This window comes from Gorilla gorilla, chromosome 16 (genome assembly GCF_029281585.2).
Source record: "Gorilla gorilla gorilla isolate KB3781 chromosome 16, NHGRI_mGorGor1-v2.1_pri, whole genome shotgun sequence".
Lineage (NCBI taxonomy): Eukaryota > Metazoa > Chordata > Mammalia > Primates > Hominidae > Gorilla > Gorilla gorilla.
In genome coordinates, this window is record NC_073240.2 from 4,564,927 (window position 1) to 4,583,662 (window position 18,736).

An 18,736-nucleotide genomic window follows, 5' to 3' on the forward strand; every position below is an offset into this window, starting at 1 on the left:
CATGTATTATATACGGTACATAAAATATGGAAGTACTCCAAATATATATTATAGACTGTACATAAAATATGAATGTACACCAAATACATATTATATACTGTACATAAAATATCAAATTTCACCAAATATATACTATATACTGTACATAAATCATGAAATTACACCCAATATATGTTATATACTGTACATAAAGTATCATATTTCACCAAATATATATTATATGCTGAACATAAAATATCAAATTTCACCAAATATATATTATATACTGTACATGAAATATCAAATTTCACCAAATATATATTATATACTATACATAAAATATGTAATTTCACCAAATATATACTATATACTGTGCCACCGTGGGCCTTGAAAAACACGCATCTGTCCCCACCTGTACCCACGCAGCCTTGCCAGCTTCCTGCTGGAGTCTCAGTAGATTTTTGTGTTCTGCTGCCACTTTAATATTCAGCTTTTATATATTTATTTTTTGGAGACAGGGACTCACTCTGTTGCCTAGGCTGGAGTGCAGTGGCACTGCAGCCTCCACCTTCCGGGTTCAAGTGGTTCTCCTACTTCAGCCTCCCAAGTAACTGGGACTACTGCAGGCGTACACCACCCATCGAGGCTACTTTTTGTAGAGACGCGGTTTCGCCATGTTACCAAGGCTGGTCTCAAACTCCTGAGTTCACATGATTTGCCCTCCTTGGCCTCTCAAAGTGCTAGGATTGCAGGTGTGAGCCACCACGCCCTGCCAGTCTCCAGCTTTTTGTGTAAAGCTATTTAACGAAGTAGCCCATGTCTTTAAAAAGTGGATACAGTTGATCCTCAGCATGTATTTGTTTCCTGATAACTGATTAGCCTTTTGAAAAAACAGTACACACAAAATGTCGTTTTTGTATTCTGGTCCCTTGTACAGCCTCTCAGACCTTGGAATCATTGCCTCATCCACGTTGATTTTCATGCAGTTCTCACTTGTTAATCACAGCAACTGTCATAAACCCAGTTTTTCAAAGATAAAGCATCATCCAAAGGAATTTATCCTGGTCTAGTGTTGCAGTGAATGACCTTGAGTGAGTAGTTGGTGCTGTGTCTGACAGATGGCAAAAGCATTGCTGTGTTTACCTCAAAATTAAAAATATTCCAAGGCACCCTGTGAGTTCACAGTGGCACCCTGTGAGTTCTCACAGTGGCACCCTGTGAGTTCACGGTGGCACCCTGTGAGTTCACGGTGGCACCCTGGGGTACCTTGGTGTAGTAGTTGGGAACCATGGGTGTGAGGTTCTATTTTTATAAAGGGGTGATTTATATCTTTAATCAAAATGGAGGTAGGGACAGATCTTTCAAGGGAGGTGTGGGTTGTTTATATTTTTAACACAATTGTAGGCTTCTCTTTTGAGAAGGTAGATTTCCGTGTTGTATCTGATCATGGCAGTGTCTCAGAAGGCTGAGTGTCTGCCTTAAGTTTACGTTGTCAATGCAGTTTAGAGGGTAAACATGTCTGTGGACATAGTTGAACTGGGTTTTTGAAGATGTAATTATCAATTTACATCATGGCCAAATTAGAATTATTATTTTTAATTGGAATTATTATTTTTAAAAAACATTTTACTTTTTGAGACGGGTCACCCAGGCTGGAGTGCATTGATGCAGTCATGGCTCATTACAGCCTCGACTTCCCAAGCCCAAGTGAACCTCCCTCCTCAGCCTCCCTAGTAGCTGGGGCTACAGGTGTGGGCCACCACTCCCAGGTAATTTTTAAATTTTTGATAGAGACAGGGTCTTGCTCTTTTGCTCAGGTTGGTTTCCACCCTGGCCTCAAGCAATTTTCCCACCTTGGCCCCGCAAAAGACTGGGATTATAGGTGTGAGCCACTGCACCTGGCCCCAGATTGAAATCAGTAGGCCCCTGAGTAATGGGTGTCAGATGAGCCTTCATGAACTTGGAGGAAGGGGGTGGCGGGGGTGAGCCCCCTAATTTAATCAGCAACTTCAAAAAGACACATCCCATCAGCATTGCTAAGAAAAAAATGTCTGTATTGGTGGAAGATGGGGAACTGTTGTTGCAGGTTTGCGGTGTTCTTGGTATCTTGCGTGTTTCATTAATTGTTTTTCTGTATTTGTGGGAAAGGTGGTAATAATTAGCTAACAGTATGGCGTGGTCCTGTGGCCAGCACTGAGAATGCAGCAGTTTCCTTGGTCCTTGTAGTAGCCCTGTGAGGCACTTGCTTTATGTAGGAGAGGATACAGGCCTAGAGAGGGGAGCGCGCCCTGCCTGAGTTTGCTGGGAAACGGCAAGGCTGGGATTCAACCTATGAAGTTTGCTCGGAGCCCCATGGCTCTTAACTGGGTGATGCACTTAAGATTTTTTTTTTTTTTTTTTGAGACAGAGTCTCGCTCTGTCGCCCAGGCTGGAGTGCAGTGGCGCAATCTCGGCTCACTGCAAGCTCCGCCTCCCGGGTTCACGCCATTCTCCTGCCTCAGCCTCCCGAGTAGCTGGGACTATAGGTGCCTACCACCACGCCCAGCTAAATTTTTTTGTATTTTTTAGTTGAGACGGGGTTTCACTGTGTTAGCCAGGATGGTCTTGATCTCCTGACCTCGTGATCCACCCACCTCGGCCTCCCAAAGTGCTGGGATTACAGATGTGAGCCATCGCGCCCGGCGAACTTAAGATCTTTAAGACCAAACTGCATGCAGGTTGTTTGCCTAGGAGGTTGAGCATTTAAAAATTTGTTTTGACCTTATTTTTTTCTTCAAATTAACACCTTCATTAGCCTTCCCTTCCATTTGAAGGATTTCTAGATTAGTGGTTGGCCTTGTGAAATAGAGAAGCTTTCCAAAGAGGGGAAGAAAAGGGGCTAGCCTTTGCCATTTTGGATGAGTGGTGGTTTTTATACAGTTGTTATACAGAAAGCACATGTAAATGTCAGGTGTAATCCCAACACCTAGGGATGATGCTTTTTGTTGGATATCCTTCCAGTCTTTTTTCCAGCATATATATTTATCTACTGGAAGGAAAGCAGATGAATAAACACAGAATTTTGTGCAGCAGGTGAAAGGAGTCAGACCCTTTTTACTCCCCCTAAGTTCTGTCTCAGGCTCTAAAGGTCCTTCTTATTTATTTATTTATTTATTTATTTATTTTGAGACGGAGTCTCTGTCTGTCGCCAGGCTGGAGTGCAGTGGTGCGATCTCGGCTGACTGCAACCTCCACCTCCTGGGTTCAAGCAATTCTCCTGCCTTAGCCTCCCGAGTGGCTGGGATTACAGGCATGCGCCACCACGCCTGGCTAAATTTTTTTGTATTTTTAGTAGAGACGGAGTCTCACAATGTTGGCCAGGGTGGACTCGAACTCCTGACCTTGTGATCCGCCTACCTTGGTCTCCCAAAGTGCTGGGATTACAGGCATGAACCACCGCAACCAGCCTAAAAACCCTTCTTTAAAGCATACCATGAGGTGACAAAAGTAAGCTGTAGAGCAGTGTATGAAGTATGGCCTCGTTCGTGTCACTGCTAAGACATTCTTATAAAATGTCACTGTAGATTACTGCGGTCAGGCAGACCCAGTGATTGACACTAAGGCCACCCTGGTGGTTGTCGCAGGGATGAGGGAGAGGAGATGAGATGATTTACAATAGTCAGTTCTGGGATGTACCATTAATTACTATGGTGTGTATTTAAAATTTTTCTCAAAATGGTATATATATATATTTTTTAAAGACAACTCCATGATGTGGAGGTTGAGAAGGGCAGAGGAGACGGGGCAATCAGAGAGGCTTCCGTGGCGTGGCTGGAGCTCTGCCGGGAACCCTGCCTGGGTCGGTTGGAGGAGAGGCCAACAGGTGCTTGCTGGAGGGCCTTGCAGGGGCCTGACTTTCCTGCCTGGACCCTGGCATGTCGTTGGTGTTGAGTCAGTGTGCAGTTTAATTAGACAAATGGCATTAGGGAACGCAGCAGCTGAGTTTGAGTGGTGAAGATGATTTATTTCACTGCTTAGAAGAAAGTTGCCTTTGGTTTAAATGGCACTTAACACCTTCCCGTATTCACTGGCACATAACACATTATTTTAACTCCCTAAAAGTATGCAGCAGTTACCGGTCGAGGGGTGTTGGCCTCAAGGGTAAATGGCCTGCCGCTCTGTGCAGTGGGGGCTTGGTGTCCTGCCACTGTGCCTCCATCCTGTTGAGGCTGTATTGGGAAGAAATGCTTTTCCCTATAAAGCTTATAAACAATTTTCCACACATACATGATGAAACATTAAACTTTTTAGAAGTGTTCTTATGTAGTTGGCGTGTTTCTCATGTCCACCTGCACACCACTTTTGCGTGCTAGCTGGTCTGACATTTTGGAAACGCATCCCCAGGAATTTCATTGTGCATATCCCTCAATTCAGCACATACTAGAAGTGGGAATACAGCCTGTATCTAAAGAGGAGTATTGTTATTACTATGGGTTTCAAATAATTTTTGCCACCTAATTGCCGCCGGGGTGATTTGTTTTGTGTGGACCTCTGAGTATGTGTGAGTCGAGGCTCTGGGTGAGCCGTTCCTGTTACAGAGTCTTGTGAACTCAAATTCGATAACCATGTCTTTAAATAGAACTGTAATTAAGAAGGAAGAGAAGATTGAGAAGAAGGAGGAAAAACAGGCTGAAGACATTAAGAAGGAAGAAAAAGACCAGGATGAGCTGAAACCTGGACCTACAAATCGGTCTAGAGTCACCAAATCAGGTGAGGAGAGCCTTTTAAGAGCTGTGGAAGGGGAAGGCCTGGCACGGGTGGGGAGTGGGGGTTCCGAGGGAAGGTGAGGACAGCAAGCTCTGGTGACATGGCTGTTTCGCTGTTCATATGGCACTGTTAAAGAAACAAGAGGCTGTTGATGAAATGGCTTAAAGGAGTTTCTGTACAACATCGGGAATTCAGAAGTGCTTGGGACTCAGGGCTTATGTGTATTGCTGAACTCAGCTGCCTGAGTTCGGGCTTTTTCAGGGCCTTTGGCTGACTGTAGTGTGGGATTTGCAAGAGTAAGTCGCCCGAGTTTCTTGTAACTAACCTGATGCTATTTTGCAGGTGTGCAGTAAAGTTTTTCCCACATTATGTTAAAGCTGGAGGTAGTAAAAACACAGAGAAAAATGAAACCTCCAAGCATCTGTTGAAGTGGTTCTGTTTGGACGATGCCACTTCTGTTGTCATTTTATAAAGGTTCATTGTGCTTTACACCTTTGAATCTGTATGAGACTCAGAATGTTTTGTGGCAAAAAAAATAAGCCAACTCCACCTCCCTCATCAAGGAAGAGAAAAACAGAAACAAAACCCAACCATCTGGAGCACTGAAATTTGGTATAGCACATTACAAGCTGGATCTTCAGCTCTCGGGCTAATTTACCCTGCGTCTCACGAGGAACGTGTTTTTAAGATGTTCCTCAAGTATTATAAATCTCCCCAAATAAGTCATTGTTCCAGTGGTTTATGCCTGGTGGTTCTGTCGTCAGGAGAGAGAATTGGTTTGGAAGCCTTTATCGCTGGAGATGAATGGAGGGAAGCCCACCCGTCTGGCAAGGCACTCCCTCAGAGTGGCAGTGTGATTCCTAGCACGGGCTGGATACTGCGGGGCTTCACAGAATGTCAGGGAGGAGTGACAGCATAGACCAGCTCCGGAGCTGGGTGGGTCTAGAGTGGAGGGTCATGGAGGGCTCTGCAGGATGGCTGTGCTTGTGTGCATGCTGCAGGTTTAAGCTGTAGGTTGGGAACAGGTCCCTCTAGTTGTGTAAAGAGCTGTGAGGGTACCCCCATGATGCTGTGCCCGTGTTACCGTGTTGCTCACAATAGATGAGAAATAGAGGCTCCCAAGGCTAGTGTCAGTCACTTGACTCACGTCTTGTGTGTTCAAAGCCCAGGGTCCATCAGAGTGCTGTTTACTGCGGGAAGTTGGGGCGTCCACAGGTTTTGATAGTTTGTTGTGTTTTTTCCTGAAGGAAGCAGAGGAATGGAGCGGACGGTCGTGATGGATAAATCGAAAGGAGAGCCGGTCATTAGCGTGAAAACCACGAGCAGGTCCAAAGAGAGAGTGAGTATTGCCTCTGCCATCTCAGGGCCAGCTGTTTCTCACGATGGCTCCACGGCCCGTTTGATCCGCATTATGAAAACAGCACTGTTTTGCCTTTAAAATTGAAGTTTGTAGGAGGCGCGATAATTGTGTAGATTGCGGGTACAGACACACACATGAATCCCGGTGCTTTCTGCAGAGCGGTGCGCATCCGTGTTTGCTTCCCTTACTGGCTCCTGACCGGGATGTGCCGCCTTCAGACAGAGCATTGGTTCACACGGCAGCTCACCATAGGGTGGGATGGGCCAGACCCAGGCTTTTCGAGCCGGAAGGCAGGTCCTACTCTTTGGTTGACTTAATAGCAGGTTACTTTCTTTCATCGGTTTTTTAGTCTCCTATTAAATTAACCAAAAAGGTAGAGACCAACCTAGGACAGAGAGCTGGTCATGTTATCAGATCAACAGGTGCACCTCTCGAGTTGTGCACACAACTAGATGAAATAGCGTCTCATTTGCGTTTTTCACCCTGGGAAACAATAAAAACCTCTGCTTCCCAGCTGCAGGTTCTAGCTAAGATATTCATGAGGTGACAGTACTTTTTTAACGAATGTGGAGTTCACCATATTCAGCCAGGACCACTTTGTGTTGTTAAGACTTAACTTTTTTTTTTTTTTTTTTGAGATGGAGTCTTGCTGTGACGCTCAGGCTGGAGTGCAGTGGCGTGATCTCTGCTCACTGCAACCACTGCCTCCTGGGTTCAAGCGACTCTCCTGCCTCAGCCTCTCGAGTAGCTGGGATTACAGGCAACAGGCACACATCACCACACCAGGCTAATTTTTTTACTTTTAGTAGAGACGGGATTTTGCCACGTTGGCCAGGCTGGTCTCGAACTCCTGACCTCAAGTGATCCACCCGCCTCAGCTTCCCAAAGTGCTGGGATTACAGGCTTGAGCCACTGCGCCCAACCAAGACTTAGTTTTTAAAATGAACATTTGGATTTTATAAAGTATCAGTTCCTAATGTCATTTTTCACATGAAAATCATAAGATACAGAGAAATGTAGAGTAGAACATTGAAAAAGACCCATACTCTTACCCCCATGTAACTGTGATGTTGAAAATAAGTAGTGATGACACATGCATGATTAGAACATCTGGTCAGCTTGAGGAGATGCAGCACGGGCATACTAAAGCCTCCGTGTGTCCAGTTGGGCTCCTCGGCTTCCTCTGCACACACGTCCCCTGTGCCTGCCATGGGACCACAGACAGAGGATGTGCTGGAGCTTGCACTTTCTGTGTAATATGCCTTGGAGGTCTCTACATACAGGCACATACGGTTTGGCTTTTTTCCTTTTTGCTTTTTTTTCTTTTCGCTTTTACATATATTTTTTATTTTATGCATGATATTTACCTATTAAAAAAATAAAGGGTGGGGGTGTCTCACTTTGCTGCTTAGCCTGGCTTCAAGTGATTCTCTCGCCTTGACCTTCCAAACTTGCTGGATTACAGGTGTGAGCCACCACTCCCAGCCTCTTTTAACGTTTAAATTTTGAAATAAAGTGCTGTTCAGAAAGGTTGTGGAGGGGACTTAAATCTCCTGGGTGTGTTGCACCTGCCAGGTCGCTAGTAAGTGGCTAAGCTGGCCTGAGAACCCAGGAGTCCCATGCTGACACTGTTGCCTGCTGTGCTGCCCACTGTGCGGTGGTATGTGGGCATCTGTCACCTTATTCTACTGCAGTGTGTGTAAGACATCTGCCCGTCTCGTAGGCAAAGCTTACCATCAAAGTGCTGAGTGATGTGTGCCTCTCCTGTGTCTGTGTGCCCCTTTCTCCCCAGCCTGCATTTTATTAATAATTGGTGTAATGTCTCGTCTTGACCTTTGCTTGTCTTTCTGTTGGGTTGGTTTGTTTTTCATTGCTCGCTTTTTCTCTCCTATGGGAGCTAATTAGGAAAATAAACTGAGTAGCTTTTTAAAAATGTCATTTCCCAGGCCCCTGCCCCAGAGATTCTGTGTGGATCAGCAGGAGGCCTCAGGTTCTGTGTTGTTTAAAAGCTTCCTGGGAGGGTCTGTTGTGTAGCCAGTTTGGGTGAGGGGCCCTGGAGAACCTTGGAAATGGGAGTCAGTTGTTACAGCTCTGAGCTTTATGCCACAGATAGAAAATGATGAATATAGGCTGGGTGCGGTGGCTCACACCTGTAATCCCGACACTTTGGGAGGATGAGGCAGCAGATCACTTGAGCTCAGGAGTTTGAGACCAGCCTGGACAATAGGGCGAAACCCTGTCTCTACAAAAATAGAAAAATTAGTCAGGCATGGTGGTGTGCACCTGTGGTCTCAGCTACTCAGGAGGCTGAGGTGGGAGGATCACTTGATCCTGCAGTGAGCTGTGACTGAGCCACTGCACTCCAGGCTGGACAACAGAACAGGACTGGGTCTCAAACCCAAAAAACCTACAAAAAATAAATTACGGAAGTTGGCTATTAGTGTTCTGTACCTTATTAGGAGCACTGTTTTGCATTAAAGCATTTTGGCATATTCTCTTTATTTATTTGAGACGGAGTCCCGCTCTGTCACCCAGGCTGGAGTACAGTGGCGCAATCTCAGCTCACTGCCACCTCTACTTCCCAGGTTCAAGCGATTCTTCTGCTTCAGCCTCTTAAGTAGCTGGGATTACAGGCATGCGCCACCACGCCTAGCTAATTTTTGTGTTTTTAGTTGAGACGGGGTTTCACCATGTAGGTCAGGCTGGTCTCGAACTCCTGATGTTGTGATCCGCCCACCTTGGCCTCCTGAAATGCTGGGATTACAGGTGTGAGCCACTGCGCCCGGCCTGGCATATTCTATTTAGAGCTGTATGCCTGAGTCCTGAGCCAGCAGTTGAGAAGTGAAACATGCAGTCTGCCCTCCAGCTGTCCAAACAGCTGGCCTGACTGCTGTCCCCTCTGAACTAATGGCCACAGTGGCCCTGTGCGGATGTGCCCGTGGCTCTGAGAGGCCTAGGTTTGCTTTGGATTATGTGAGTCCTTGGCTGTGCTATGCTAGAAGAACTGTGCCTGTAGGTTCTCTGAGGCGTGGGACAACCTCTTCTCTTCCATGAATGCCCCTTGACATCTGAAAGCAGGATTCTGGATTAGGGAGTAAAATGCAAACTTGGAGGGAAGCAGCCTATGGCCTGGGCCTCTGGTCTGGAGACCACAGCCTTCCATCTACACCATGTGGGGCCAGAGAATCTTAGTCTCATGCACACGTGCATAATCTCCATTGTTTGTTTGTTGCAATCATTTTCCTGACATTAATAAACCAGTTTTGGTAAACAGAGCTCCAAGAGTCAGGATCGCAAGTCAGAAAGCAAAGAAAAGAGAGACATCTTGTCGTTTGATAAAATCAAAGAACAAAGGGAGAGAGAGCGCCAGAGGCAGTGGGAACGGGAGATCCGAGAAACGGAGAGGCGGCGGTGAGTGGAGCTGGGTGGGGCGGTGGGCTGGTGGTTTCCTCTCGGGGTGGCTGTCCTTCTCCCAGCTGTACTTGGAGTGCGCAGTCTGTGTGCCCGAGAGCCAGTGCCTGGGCTGGCGGGTGTCGTGCTTCACCTGGGTCCTCGAGGCAGGGGCCAGCACCTGTTCACACATGAGCTGCCAGACATGCCAGGTGGCATGAAAGTCATCAAAGGGCCAGGCGCAGTGGCTCACACCTGTAATCCGAGCACTTTGGGATGCCAGGGCCAGAGGATCACCTGAAGCCAGGAGTTCAAGACCATCCTAGGCAATGTAGCGAGACCCCACCTCTACAAAATATTTAAAAATTAGCTGGGCATGGTGGCGTGCACTTGTAGTCCCAGCTACTCAGGAGGTTGAGGTGGAAGGATTGCCGGAGCCCAGAAGCTCAAGGCTGCAGTGAGCTGTGATCACAACAGTGCACTGCAGACTGGGTGACAGAGTGAGACCCTGTCTCTTAAAAAGAAGTCATCAAAGCCCTTTACAGTATATGGGGTTTGGCTATGTTGCCAGGCTGATAAGTGCTGGGCCCAAGCGATCCTCCTGCGTCAGCCTCCCTAAGTGCTGGATTACAGGCTGAGCCTTCTGCTGGCTCAAAGTCTATTTTCGCCCCTCCTCTGGTGTTGGACCTTGGCCCGTGTGGAAGGCCCAGCCGTGTGTGGCTTTGATGGGATGGGATGGTCCCTGGGTGCTGAGGCCTCAGTCTTCCCTGTTGAAACCTTTCACCTAAGGTCAGAAACTGCAAGCAGAGTCCAGTTGTCATTTTGCCGCGGCTCCCTTCTGGGCTGTGGTCTTGAAGGAGGCTTGTCCCTCTGCCTTGACATTCGGCCTTTTCATGTCGGGATGCCCGGCGTTCTCTTGTCACTTTTCCTCAAATATTGCTCAGTAAAGCAAAAGCTGTGCTCACAGCATTTGGAAAATGTTCTCGAGCGAACCTAGAACACTATGTTGCCAGCTGTGCTGCCTTTGCTTTTCTTAAGGTAACTTTGTTAAGTAAGGTAACCCCCTGCATGCGCAGCTTTAGGGAAGCCCGGTGAGCTTTTGGATCCATTTTTTTTTTTTTCTGCTTCCAATACACACCCAGTTTTGGGCACCGGGCTTTCTCCTCGGAGGCTCACGCAGGGAGTTCAGGGCAGCCTCGCCTGTCCCCGCAGGGAGCGCGAGCAGCGGGAGCGGGAGCAACGCCTCGAGGCCTTCCATGAGCGGAAGGAGAAGGCCCGGCTACAGCGGGAACGCCTGCAGCTCGAGTGCCAGCGCCAGCGGCTGGAGCGCCAGCGGCTGGAGCGGGAGCGGCTGGAGCGGGAGCGGCTGGAGCGGGAGCGGCTGGAGCGGGAGCGGCTGGAGCGGGAGCGCATGCGCGTGGAGCGCCTGGAGCGCAGGAAGGAGCAGGAGCGCATGCGCGTGGAGCGCGAGCGCAGGAAGGAGCAGGAGCGCATGCGCGTGGAGCGCGAGCGCAGGAAGGAGCAGGAGCGCAAGCGCAGGAAGGAGCAGGAGCGCATGCGCGTGGAGCGCGAGCGCAGGAAGGAGCAGGAGCGCATCCACCGCGAGCGCGAGGAGCTGCGGCGCCAGCAGGAGCAGCCGCGTTACGAGCAGGAACGGCGGCCCGGGCGGAGGCCCTACGACCTGGACCGGTGAGTCCCGCCCAGAGCGTGGGCAGGACGGAGACCAGCGTGGCAGCGGTGTTCACCCTTCCAGCAGAACAGCGGCTTCTCTTCCCGTCCCTGTCGGTGGGGAGAATGCAATTTGATATGGAGCATGCGCCTTGGGGACCCCCCGCCGATCTCACTGCGCTGCTGCAGGTTTATCAGTTCGCTGTCCTCGCCGGAGGCTGTGTAGCATCTTCCTGAACTTGAGTTATTCTGGGAAACTTGACGGCTGCCACTTGCTGAAGGGTTTGTGATGCTTTTCCTCTGCACTTACCCGTGGAGCATAGCTGTTCTCTGTCTTGCGAGACAACCGAACGCCCGTCAGGCCCAAGTTGGCCACCGCTGACTCTGCCGGTCTCATGTGTGCTTGTAGACAGAGAGGCAGAGCAGGCGCTGTGGAAAAGGAAATTGCCTCTGATTTAGAAAGTAGGTTTATTGGTCTCTAGCTACCCCGGGCGGCTTAATTGACAGTCACCCTTCACCCCGCTCTCCGTGAGCCTAGTTTTCTGGTAAAAATCAGGAAGAAGATAATTGGATGCCGTCCAGAGCTGTGTGTAGTTCACTATCACCCCACGTAATTCTCTTTGCTTTTGCAAGAAACTCGGAGGGAGATTCAGGCTCCCGTGGAAGGCAGGGAAAGTAAAAGTGTGGCAACTCGAATGCTATTCCAGAAGAATCAAATATTTCATTTCAGTTGCATTTGTGCTCATGAGGGGGGATCAAGGTAATAACAGCCTCACGAGACAATGAGCTCACAGCAGTGCTCCTTTCGGGACTGTTGGATGAGAACACAAGTGTGGCTCTCGGCTGTTAATGGCGCTTTTAATTTATCAGATCAAAGCAATGATGATCGAATGTTTAGAGATTAGCCCTGCAGGACATTTTAAACGATACTGGGTCTGGGGAGAGAGCTCCCCTCCCCACCTCCACCACCTCCTTTTTTCCTCCTCCTCTCTCATAAATGGAATTTGTATTCTTTTAAAATAAAAACCAACAGACGAGATGATGCCTATTGGCTGGAAGGAAAGCGTGTGGCGATGGAGGACCGATATCGTGCAGACTTTCCCCGGCCAGACCACCGCTTTCACGACTTCGATCATCGAGACCGGGGCCAGTACCAGGACCACGCCATCGACAGGTCAGTGGTCCTGTCCCCTCCTTTAGCTACAGTCATTGTGGGCACCGGGGCATCCAGCTGACCTCGTTCTCAGCCCAGTGCAGGGGTTCCTGTGTGCTCTGAAGCCTCGTTTACTTCTGAGATCCACAGTGGATGACTCTGGCCTTGCACAGAACTTGAGCGAGTTGCTGGAATCCCCAGCTTACCTCATAGGAAGGCATCTCAGAGCTCGTTCCATCCACCGACTCTTTTCATAGGTGGGCCAGGAGGGGCCTGAGTGCAGGCCATCTGCACCGAGCTCTCTTGTGAGGCCAGCAGTGTTTGCCAGCACAACCTGGTTGTGCCCAAGAGCTACCAGAGAATTGATGGAGGATGTGCAAAATTTCTCATGAGGCCTGTTTTGTATTTCGAGGGTCTGGGTGGGTTTTTTAGCCTTTTAAAATGAGGAATACATCTAGTTTATTAAAAAGGCAGCCCTTGGTTTTCCAGTGTAAGAATCCTGTCTTTGGGCTCCCCTCGGCTGCACATCTCTGACCCATTTCCCCATTCATTGGCTCCTTCAGTCAGAATGTCAGAGCGGGGAGAACAGGAAAGGGAGGCTGAGAGGCCACACTCTTAATTCTGCTGGAGTTTGGGGTGGAGTTGGTGTGAATTTTGATGAGTCCCACGCATTGGGTCAGACCAAAGATGAGGGATCATCGGAGGCCTCTGTTTGTCCCTGTTCCCCTAACTGAGAGCTCCCCGAGGAATTTTAGTTCAGTGAGATCTTTATTCCCACCTCTTTAGGATCCAACTTCGTTTCTGCCCCCGGGAAAAAGCCTTTCGATTTGAGCTAGCTTTTTTCTTTTTTCCCAGGCCAGTTATAGTTTTTATGTGATGGGATGGAAAAAGTATCCCAGTCGTGAAACTTGCCTGACCTGCAGAAATGTGTAGTCGTGCCTGGTGCTGTTTGAACGGGATCTTTTCCTTTTGCAGGCGGGAGGGTTCGAGGCCAATGATGGGAGACCACCGGGATGGGCAGGTGAGTAGAGCCCCGATGCCAAGCCCTGGGGCCACTGTACTGCTGTGCGGGCATAGCGGACCATTTCTAGCCAGGCGGCCGCTTGATCCCAGAGAGGTGGCAACCAAGTCAGCACGTGTGGCGGGTATGCAAGTGTGGGTTCTGGCCAGCGACTAGAAGTACAAATATTTAGTCGGACGTGGTGGCTCATGCCTGTAATCCCAGCACTTTGAGAAGCTGAGGTGGGTGGATCACAAGGTCAGGAGTTCAAGACCAGCCTGGCCGACATGGTGAAACCCTGTCTCTACTAAAAATACAAAAAATTAGCTAGGCATGGTGGCGAGTGCCTGTAGTCCCAGCTACTCGGGAGGCTGAGGCAGGAGAATCGCTTGAACCCGGGAGGCGGAGGTTGCAGTGAGTCGAGGTCGCACCATTGCACTCCAGCCTGGGCAACAAGAGCAAGACTCCGTCTCAAAAAAAAAAAAAAAAGTGCAAATATTTGATTGTTTTGTAATGCTCAAGTTTCTGTCATTTTCAAATATGTCGGGCTTGTTCTTCATTGTATCCAGTAGAAAACTCATGTGTCTCTTCATTGTCCACTTGCTCAGGGAGCCTTTGGGTCTTAGTGCCTGTGGGGTCCCCCAAGAACCCAAATGGTGGTTGTCGTTTAGCCCACATGTGCCAGGGTCGGGGGGATGGGGGAGCCCGGGCTTCCCCATGTTTCAAGTCCGTGCTGGGTGGGCACGGGGGGCTGAAGGCCACAAGAGTGGTCCCTGAGTCTCTGTGGTGCCATGCGGGTGCCCCGTGCGTGGTGGCGGGGTGTGAGTTCTGAGAAAGCAGCAGCCCGGTGGAGAGGTGGGAGGTGGGCGGCAGAGTAATGGCCTGTAACAGCAGGCAGCACCCGCCTGCTTCCTGGCTGCTGGCTGCTCCGTGCAGAGTTGGTTGGCCAGGGAGGCTGGAACTGTGGCCCTGCCAGAGCACAGGGGGGCTGACCCACCCGAGGGCCCTCCTGTTATCGGAAAGGAGGCAGCGCCCAACTTCTCAGGGAAGACAGGGTTTGGTGACGTCTTAGTGGACCTTGAGCAGAGCTATTGAGGGCAGTAATACCAGGGTGCCCCTGGCTCCTGGGGCAGCTCAGGTGGGGCAGTGATGCAGCTGTAGGGGTGCGAGGAGGGGAGCCAGGGAGCAGAAGGTCAGTGAAGCAGGGCCCAGCAGGGCTGAGGCTGCAGCCTTCAGTCCTCTCTCAGCTCCGCCCCACCTGCCACCCTGGGGCCTGCGGTGGACAGGCCTTCCGGAAGGTGGGCCTATGTGGGTGACATGGTCAGTGTCACCCTGTTCCTCTCCTGCCTTCCAGCACTATGGAGATGACCGCCATGGCCACGGAGGACCCCCAGAGCGCCACGGCCGGGACTCCCGTGATGGCTGGGGGGGCTACGGCTCCGACAAGAGGCTGAGTGAAGGCCGGGGGCTACCCCCTCCCCCCAGGGTTAGTGGGTGAGCCCCAGCCGGGTGGGGAGCATCTGTCCTAACCTGGGAAAAGGTTGGTGCCTGGCTGGGCACGTCCCCAAGGTTTGATTCAGCTAGGGCAGCTTTAGGATGGGCTACCAGGGGTCCTGCCATTTGAAACCCCTGACTCAGAAAGTCCAGGTTCTCAAGAAGAAAGCATAGAACAGGCTTTCAGGGATGGAGCTGTCCAGGTCGCCCAGAATGGCCCATCCCCATTCTTGAGCTGGGGGTTGCCTGCAGCTGTGAGTGTCTCGATCACGGGCTGCGTACACACTGGGAGAGACAGCGCTGAAGCTCTTAGTCCTGCCGCGTCCGTGGTAGAGCAGCCTCGCCCCTGCCTCCACGTTGCCTCTTGACACGTGTCTTCCTCGGGTTTTCTCTCTGACCCCTAGTTGCTCTGGGGTGGGTCTTCTCAACCCTGTCCTGCCTGTTAGAATCACTTATGAGGACCCTCCACCCAGGACTCGGGGCTGAGGACACTGGGCCAGGTCCTCCACAGGCGTCCAAAGCCACCTTCACCAGCACTGCAGTGGGGGTGCTGTTCTGAGCCTTGTCAGCATTGGTGGGGTGCAGGGCTTGTCTGGGAGGACTCTGGGTGCCTCTTTAGTTTCTTTGGCCAGCTGCAGTCACCCTTGCCTGTTTGTCCTGTTGCTGTCTGGGCTGGCCGCGAGGAGGCTGGTGGCAGGACCGCTTTGCGGCTGCCGCCCTGCTTTCCTCTGTGAGCTGAGTGTCCTGTCTTGTCTCCAGCCCCGGCCCAGGGCTGCCTCGGCCCCTGCCCAGTGCCACAGGGTGGGTTTTGGCCCCCTGTGCTCCCCCGTTCCATCCCTCCCTCCGCGCTGAGAGGCACTTCCACCTCTGCCAGGGACTTTGACTCGGAGCTGTGCCGAGTGTCCCAGGACACCCGAAGCTTCTCCTGAATCTGTGGGCAGCACAGACGGTGGCAGTGCTCTGATCAGTTGGTGTGAAGTGTTCTCTTCTGTGAGACTTCATTAGCATTCCTGTTCTGTCACTTGGTGGCTTTTATGGTAAATACCTCGGGGGTGTAAACGGGAAACTCATCCACAGTGAGTAGCGGCTGGGCGCCATCGGGTCACCGAGGGCAGGTTCCACACGGGAGCTTTCCGCTCCCTCCAGGGCGGTATTGCACTTGCCTGGCAGTGCACACTGGGGGCTCTGGTGGCCCCTCTCGGGCCTGTGGGCTGGCTCACTTGGCCTGACTCTCACTGCATCCGGCAACCCACAGCAGGCAGGCACTCATGCGGATGGGTCTGGCTGCTTTCCTGCACGGCCACTGTGACTGCTTGGCCACTTGGGACTCAGGACACTGGAGTCGGATTTTCATCTCCCAGAGTTTGTCTGAAACTTTAAACAAATAGCTTTCTTTAAGTATAATTCACACGACACACACTTCCCGTTCACGTGTGCAGTCAGTGGAGGTTTGCGTGTATGTGGATCTGTTTAGCCATCCCCATGGCTGATTCTGAAGCATTTTCATCACGTCAAAAGAAACCCTGCCCCTTTTAGCAGCCGCACCCCTTCCCCCCTGCCCTTGGTAACCACAGGTCCCTTTCTGGCTCTGGATTTGCTTTCTTGAGTCATTTCTTGGCCTGCGCGGTGTGCCTGCTGGGCCTGGCTTCTCCCTAAGCCTTGTGTATTCAGGGCTCATCTCCACATGCTGCCTGGGCCAGCGCTTCCTTCCTAGTTAGGGCTGAACATTCCATGGTCCAGACACATTACATAGTGTTATCCGCTCATCAGTTCATGGGTGTTGGGGTCCTTCTCCCTTTGGCTGTTAGGAATCCTGCCGCTAGGAACATTCATGCATAGATGTCTTTGGCCATGTTTTCATTTCTGGCAGGTAGGAATGGGTTTGCTGGGTCATGGTAATTCTGTGCTTAACTTTTTGAAGAACCACCAAACTTTTCCACAGTGGCCACACCATTTTACATTTCCACCAGCAGTGGACAAGGGTTCTTCCCTTTCCTCGCACCCTCCACGGTGTGTGTTATTGTGTGATTCTAGCATCCCAGCCAGTGGGAGGTAGCATCTCGGTGTGGCTCGGATTGGCATTTCCGGGTGGTGTTGAGCACCTTCTCACGTGCTTACTAGCACATCTGTCTTTGGGGAAATGTCCCTTCCCATGATTTGCCCACTTGACATGCAGCCCTTGCTGTGTGGCATGACCCGCCATGCAGCTGAGGTCAGGGTGGGTGCGCCTGCTGCCGACACAACCCTGGAGGCTCATTAGATGGCTGCATGTCTTTTTTCTTTTGGCAAAGGGGTGGCCATGACTGGGGAGAGCACAACCAGCGGCTGGAGGAGCACCAGGCACGTGCCTGGCAGGGTGCCATGGATGCAGGCGCGGCTAGCCGGGAGCACACCAGGTGGCAAGGTACGGGGCTGGCTCCAGGGACGAGGGTGGCTGTGGCCCCCACATGTGTCCCGGGGCTTCCCCAGGAACGGAGTGTTTGCAGACCCTTCTTCTCTTCTAGGTGGTGAGAGGGGCCTGTCTGGGCCCTCGGGGCCGGGGCACATGGCAAGCCGCGGTGGAGTGGCGGGGTAAGGCGTGTCATCCGGGGAGGACGGTGGTTCACTCCTGCTCCTCACTTCCTCTCCCTTTTTTGCATGTTTGATCAGCTGGCTGGGTTGGATGTTTTGAAAACAAAGCAAAAAGCAGCTCTTTGCAATTTATGCAAATAACGCTCTTGAGGTACCTGGAATACAATGTGTGATGATGATTTTTCTCACCTGGAAAAAAAAAACCCAAGCGCTCTAAAGGCTGCGGGACCGTTACTGAACCCATGTTACGATGAAAATGCTGAGCACTTCAAGGGGAAAAAAAATGTCTGACTTTGTTCCTAGGCGAGGCGGCTTTGCACAAGGTGGACATTCCCAGGGCCACGTGGTGCCAGGTGGCGGACTGGAAGGTGGCGGAGTGGCCAGCCAGGACCGGGGCAGCAGAGTCCCTCACCCACACCCTCATCCCCCCCCCGTACCCCCACTTCACCCGCCGCTACTAAGTCCCACTCACTGCGAGTTTTCAGGTGGGCAGACGCACTGTTGAATCTGGTAGCCAGGGTTCCCTCGAACTTGGGGGATCTTTTTAAAAGCAAAGTAAATCCTGCCACCGTGTTGTAGCTCAATACAATGTGAACTCACTTTTTTTTTTTTAATAAATGTGTTCTTGTTCTGCCATTTTTAAATCAAGATTTCTGTTAACGAGGCATTCCATTTTCCATTAATAAAGTTTACCATTCGCAGTCTTGCGTGCGTGTGCACGTGCGTGAGTCCTGGTGGCCATAGAGCTTGGGATGGGACCAACCCTGGGCGCAGTGGTGTGACCACATGGTGACTGTTGGCTCTGCCAGGCGCTGCCAAAGTCTTTTGCCTGCATCATCCTACTGAGTTGTCATAACCACCTCAGGAAGTGGGCTGTCCAGGTCCCCATCATGGGATGAAACTGAGGCTGGGGAGTCAGCCCATGGGACTAGGAATTCTTCAGGGGGTGCTGTGCACCATGGGGCCCTCAGACCAATCCCTTTACGCCGAGCCTGTCTCTGCGTGGGTAGTGGTGAGGGCGTGCCAGGCCCTGGGGAGCCCTCCCCCTGCCACCTCAGTCTGGGGCTGTGTCCTATGCTGGTGTGTGGTGGGCTCTGTTAGGGAGGGTCCGTGTGTGGTGGGCCCGCCCTCCCCTGGCTGCCAAGTGTGTCCTGCTCAGTGTCTGCTGCCAGCAGCTGGTTAGGAGTGGGATGGCGCTGACTCGGTGATGGGCCCAGGTGGTAGAACTGGTCCCTCCGTTCTTCTGGAAATGTCCATTTGTCTGCAAAAGTGCATTTGAGTGTGATGCCCATTTTCTTCCTTAAAGACTGTGCCAGATGAGGCACTTCACTGGCCGGGGTAGCCCACAGGCTGCCGGCCCATGCGCGCAGCCCTC

General features: G+C 51.2%; 1 protein-coding gene across 1 annotated transcript; it reads left to right on the forward strand.

The window, feature by feature from the left end:
* The first annotated feature begins 1,933 nt into the window (after positions 1-1,933).
* Positions 1,934-18,056, forward strand: LOC129531205 (scaffold attachment factor B2-like). The gene is given in 13 exon segments (XM_063699110.1): positions 1,934-2,065; positions 4,530-4,728; positions 5,973-6,064; positions 9,360-9,496; positions 10,688-10,825; positions 11,015-11,164; positions 12,177-12,317; positions 13,272-13,317; positions 14,651-14,790; positions 17,082-17,194; positions 17,295-17,361; positions 17,665-17,785; positions 17,787-18,056. Coding segments are annotated over 13 exon segments (1,512 nt in total). The 3' UTR covers positions 17,823-18,056.
* Positions 18,057-18,736: the final 680 nt, after the last annotated feature.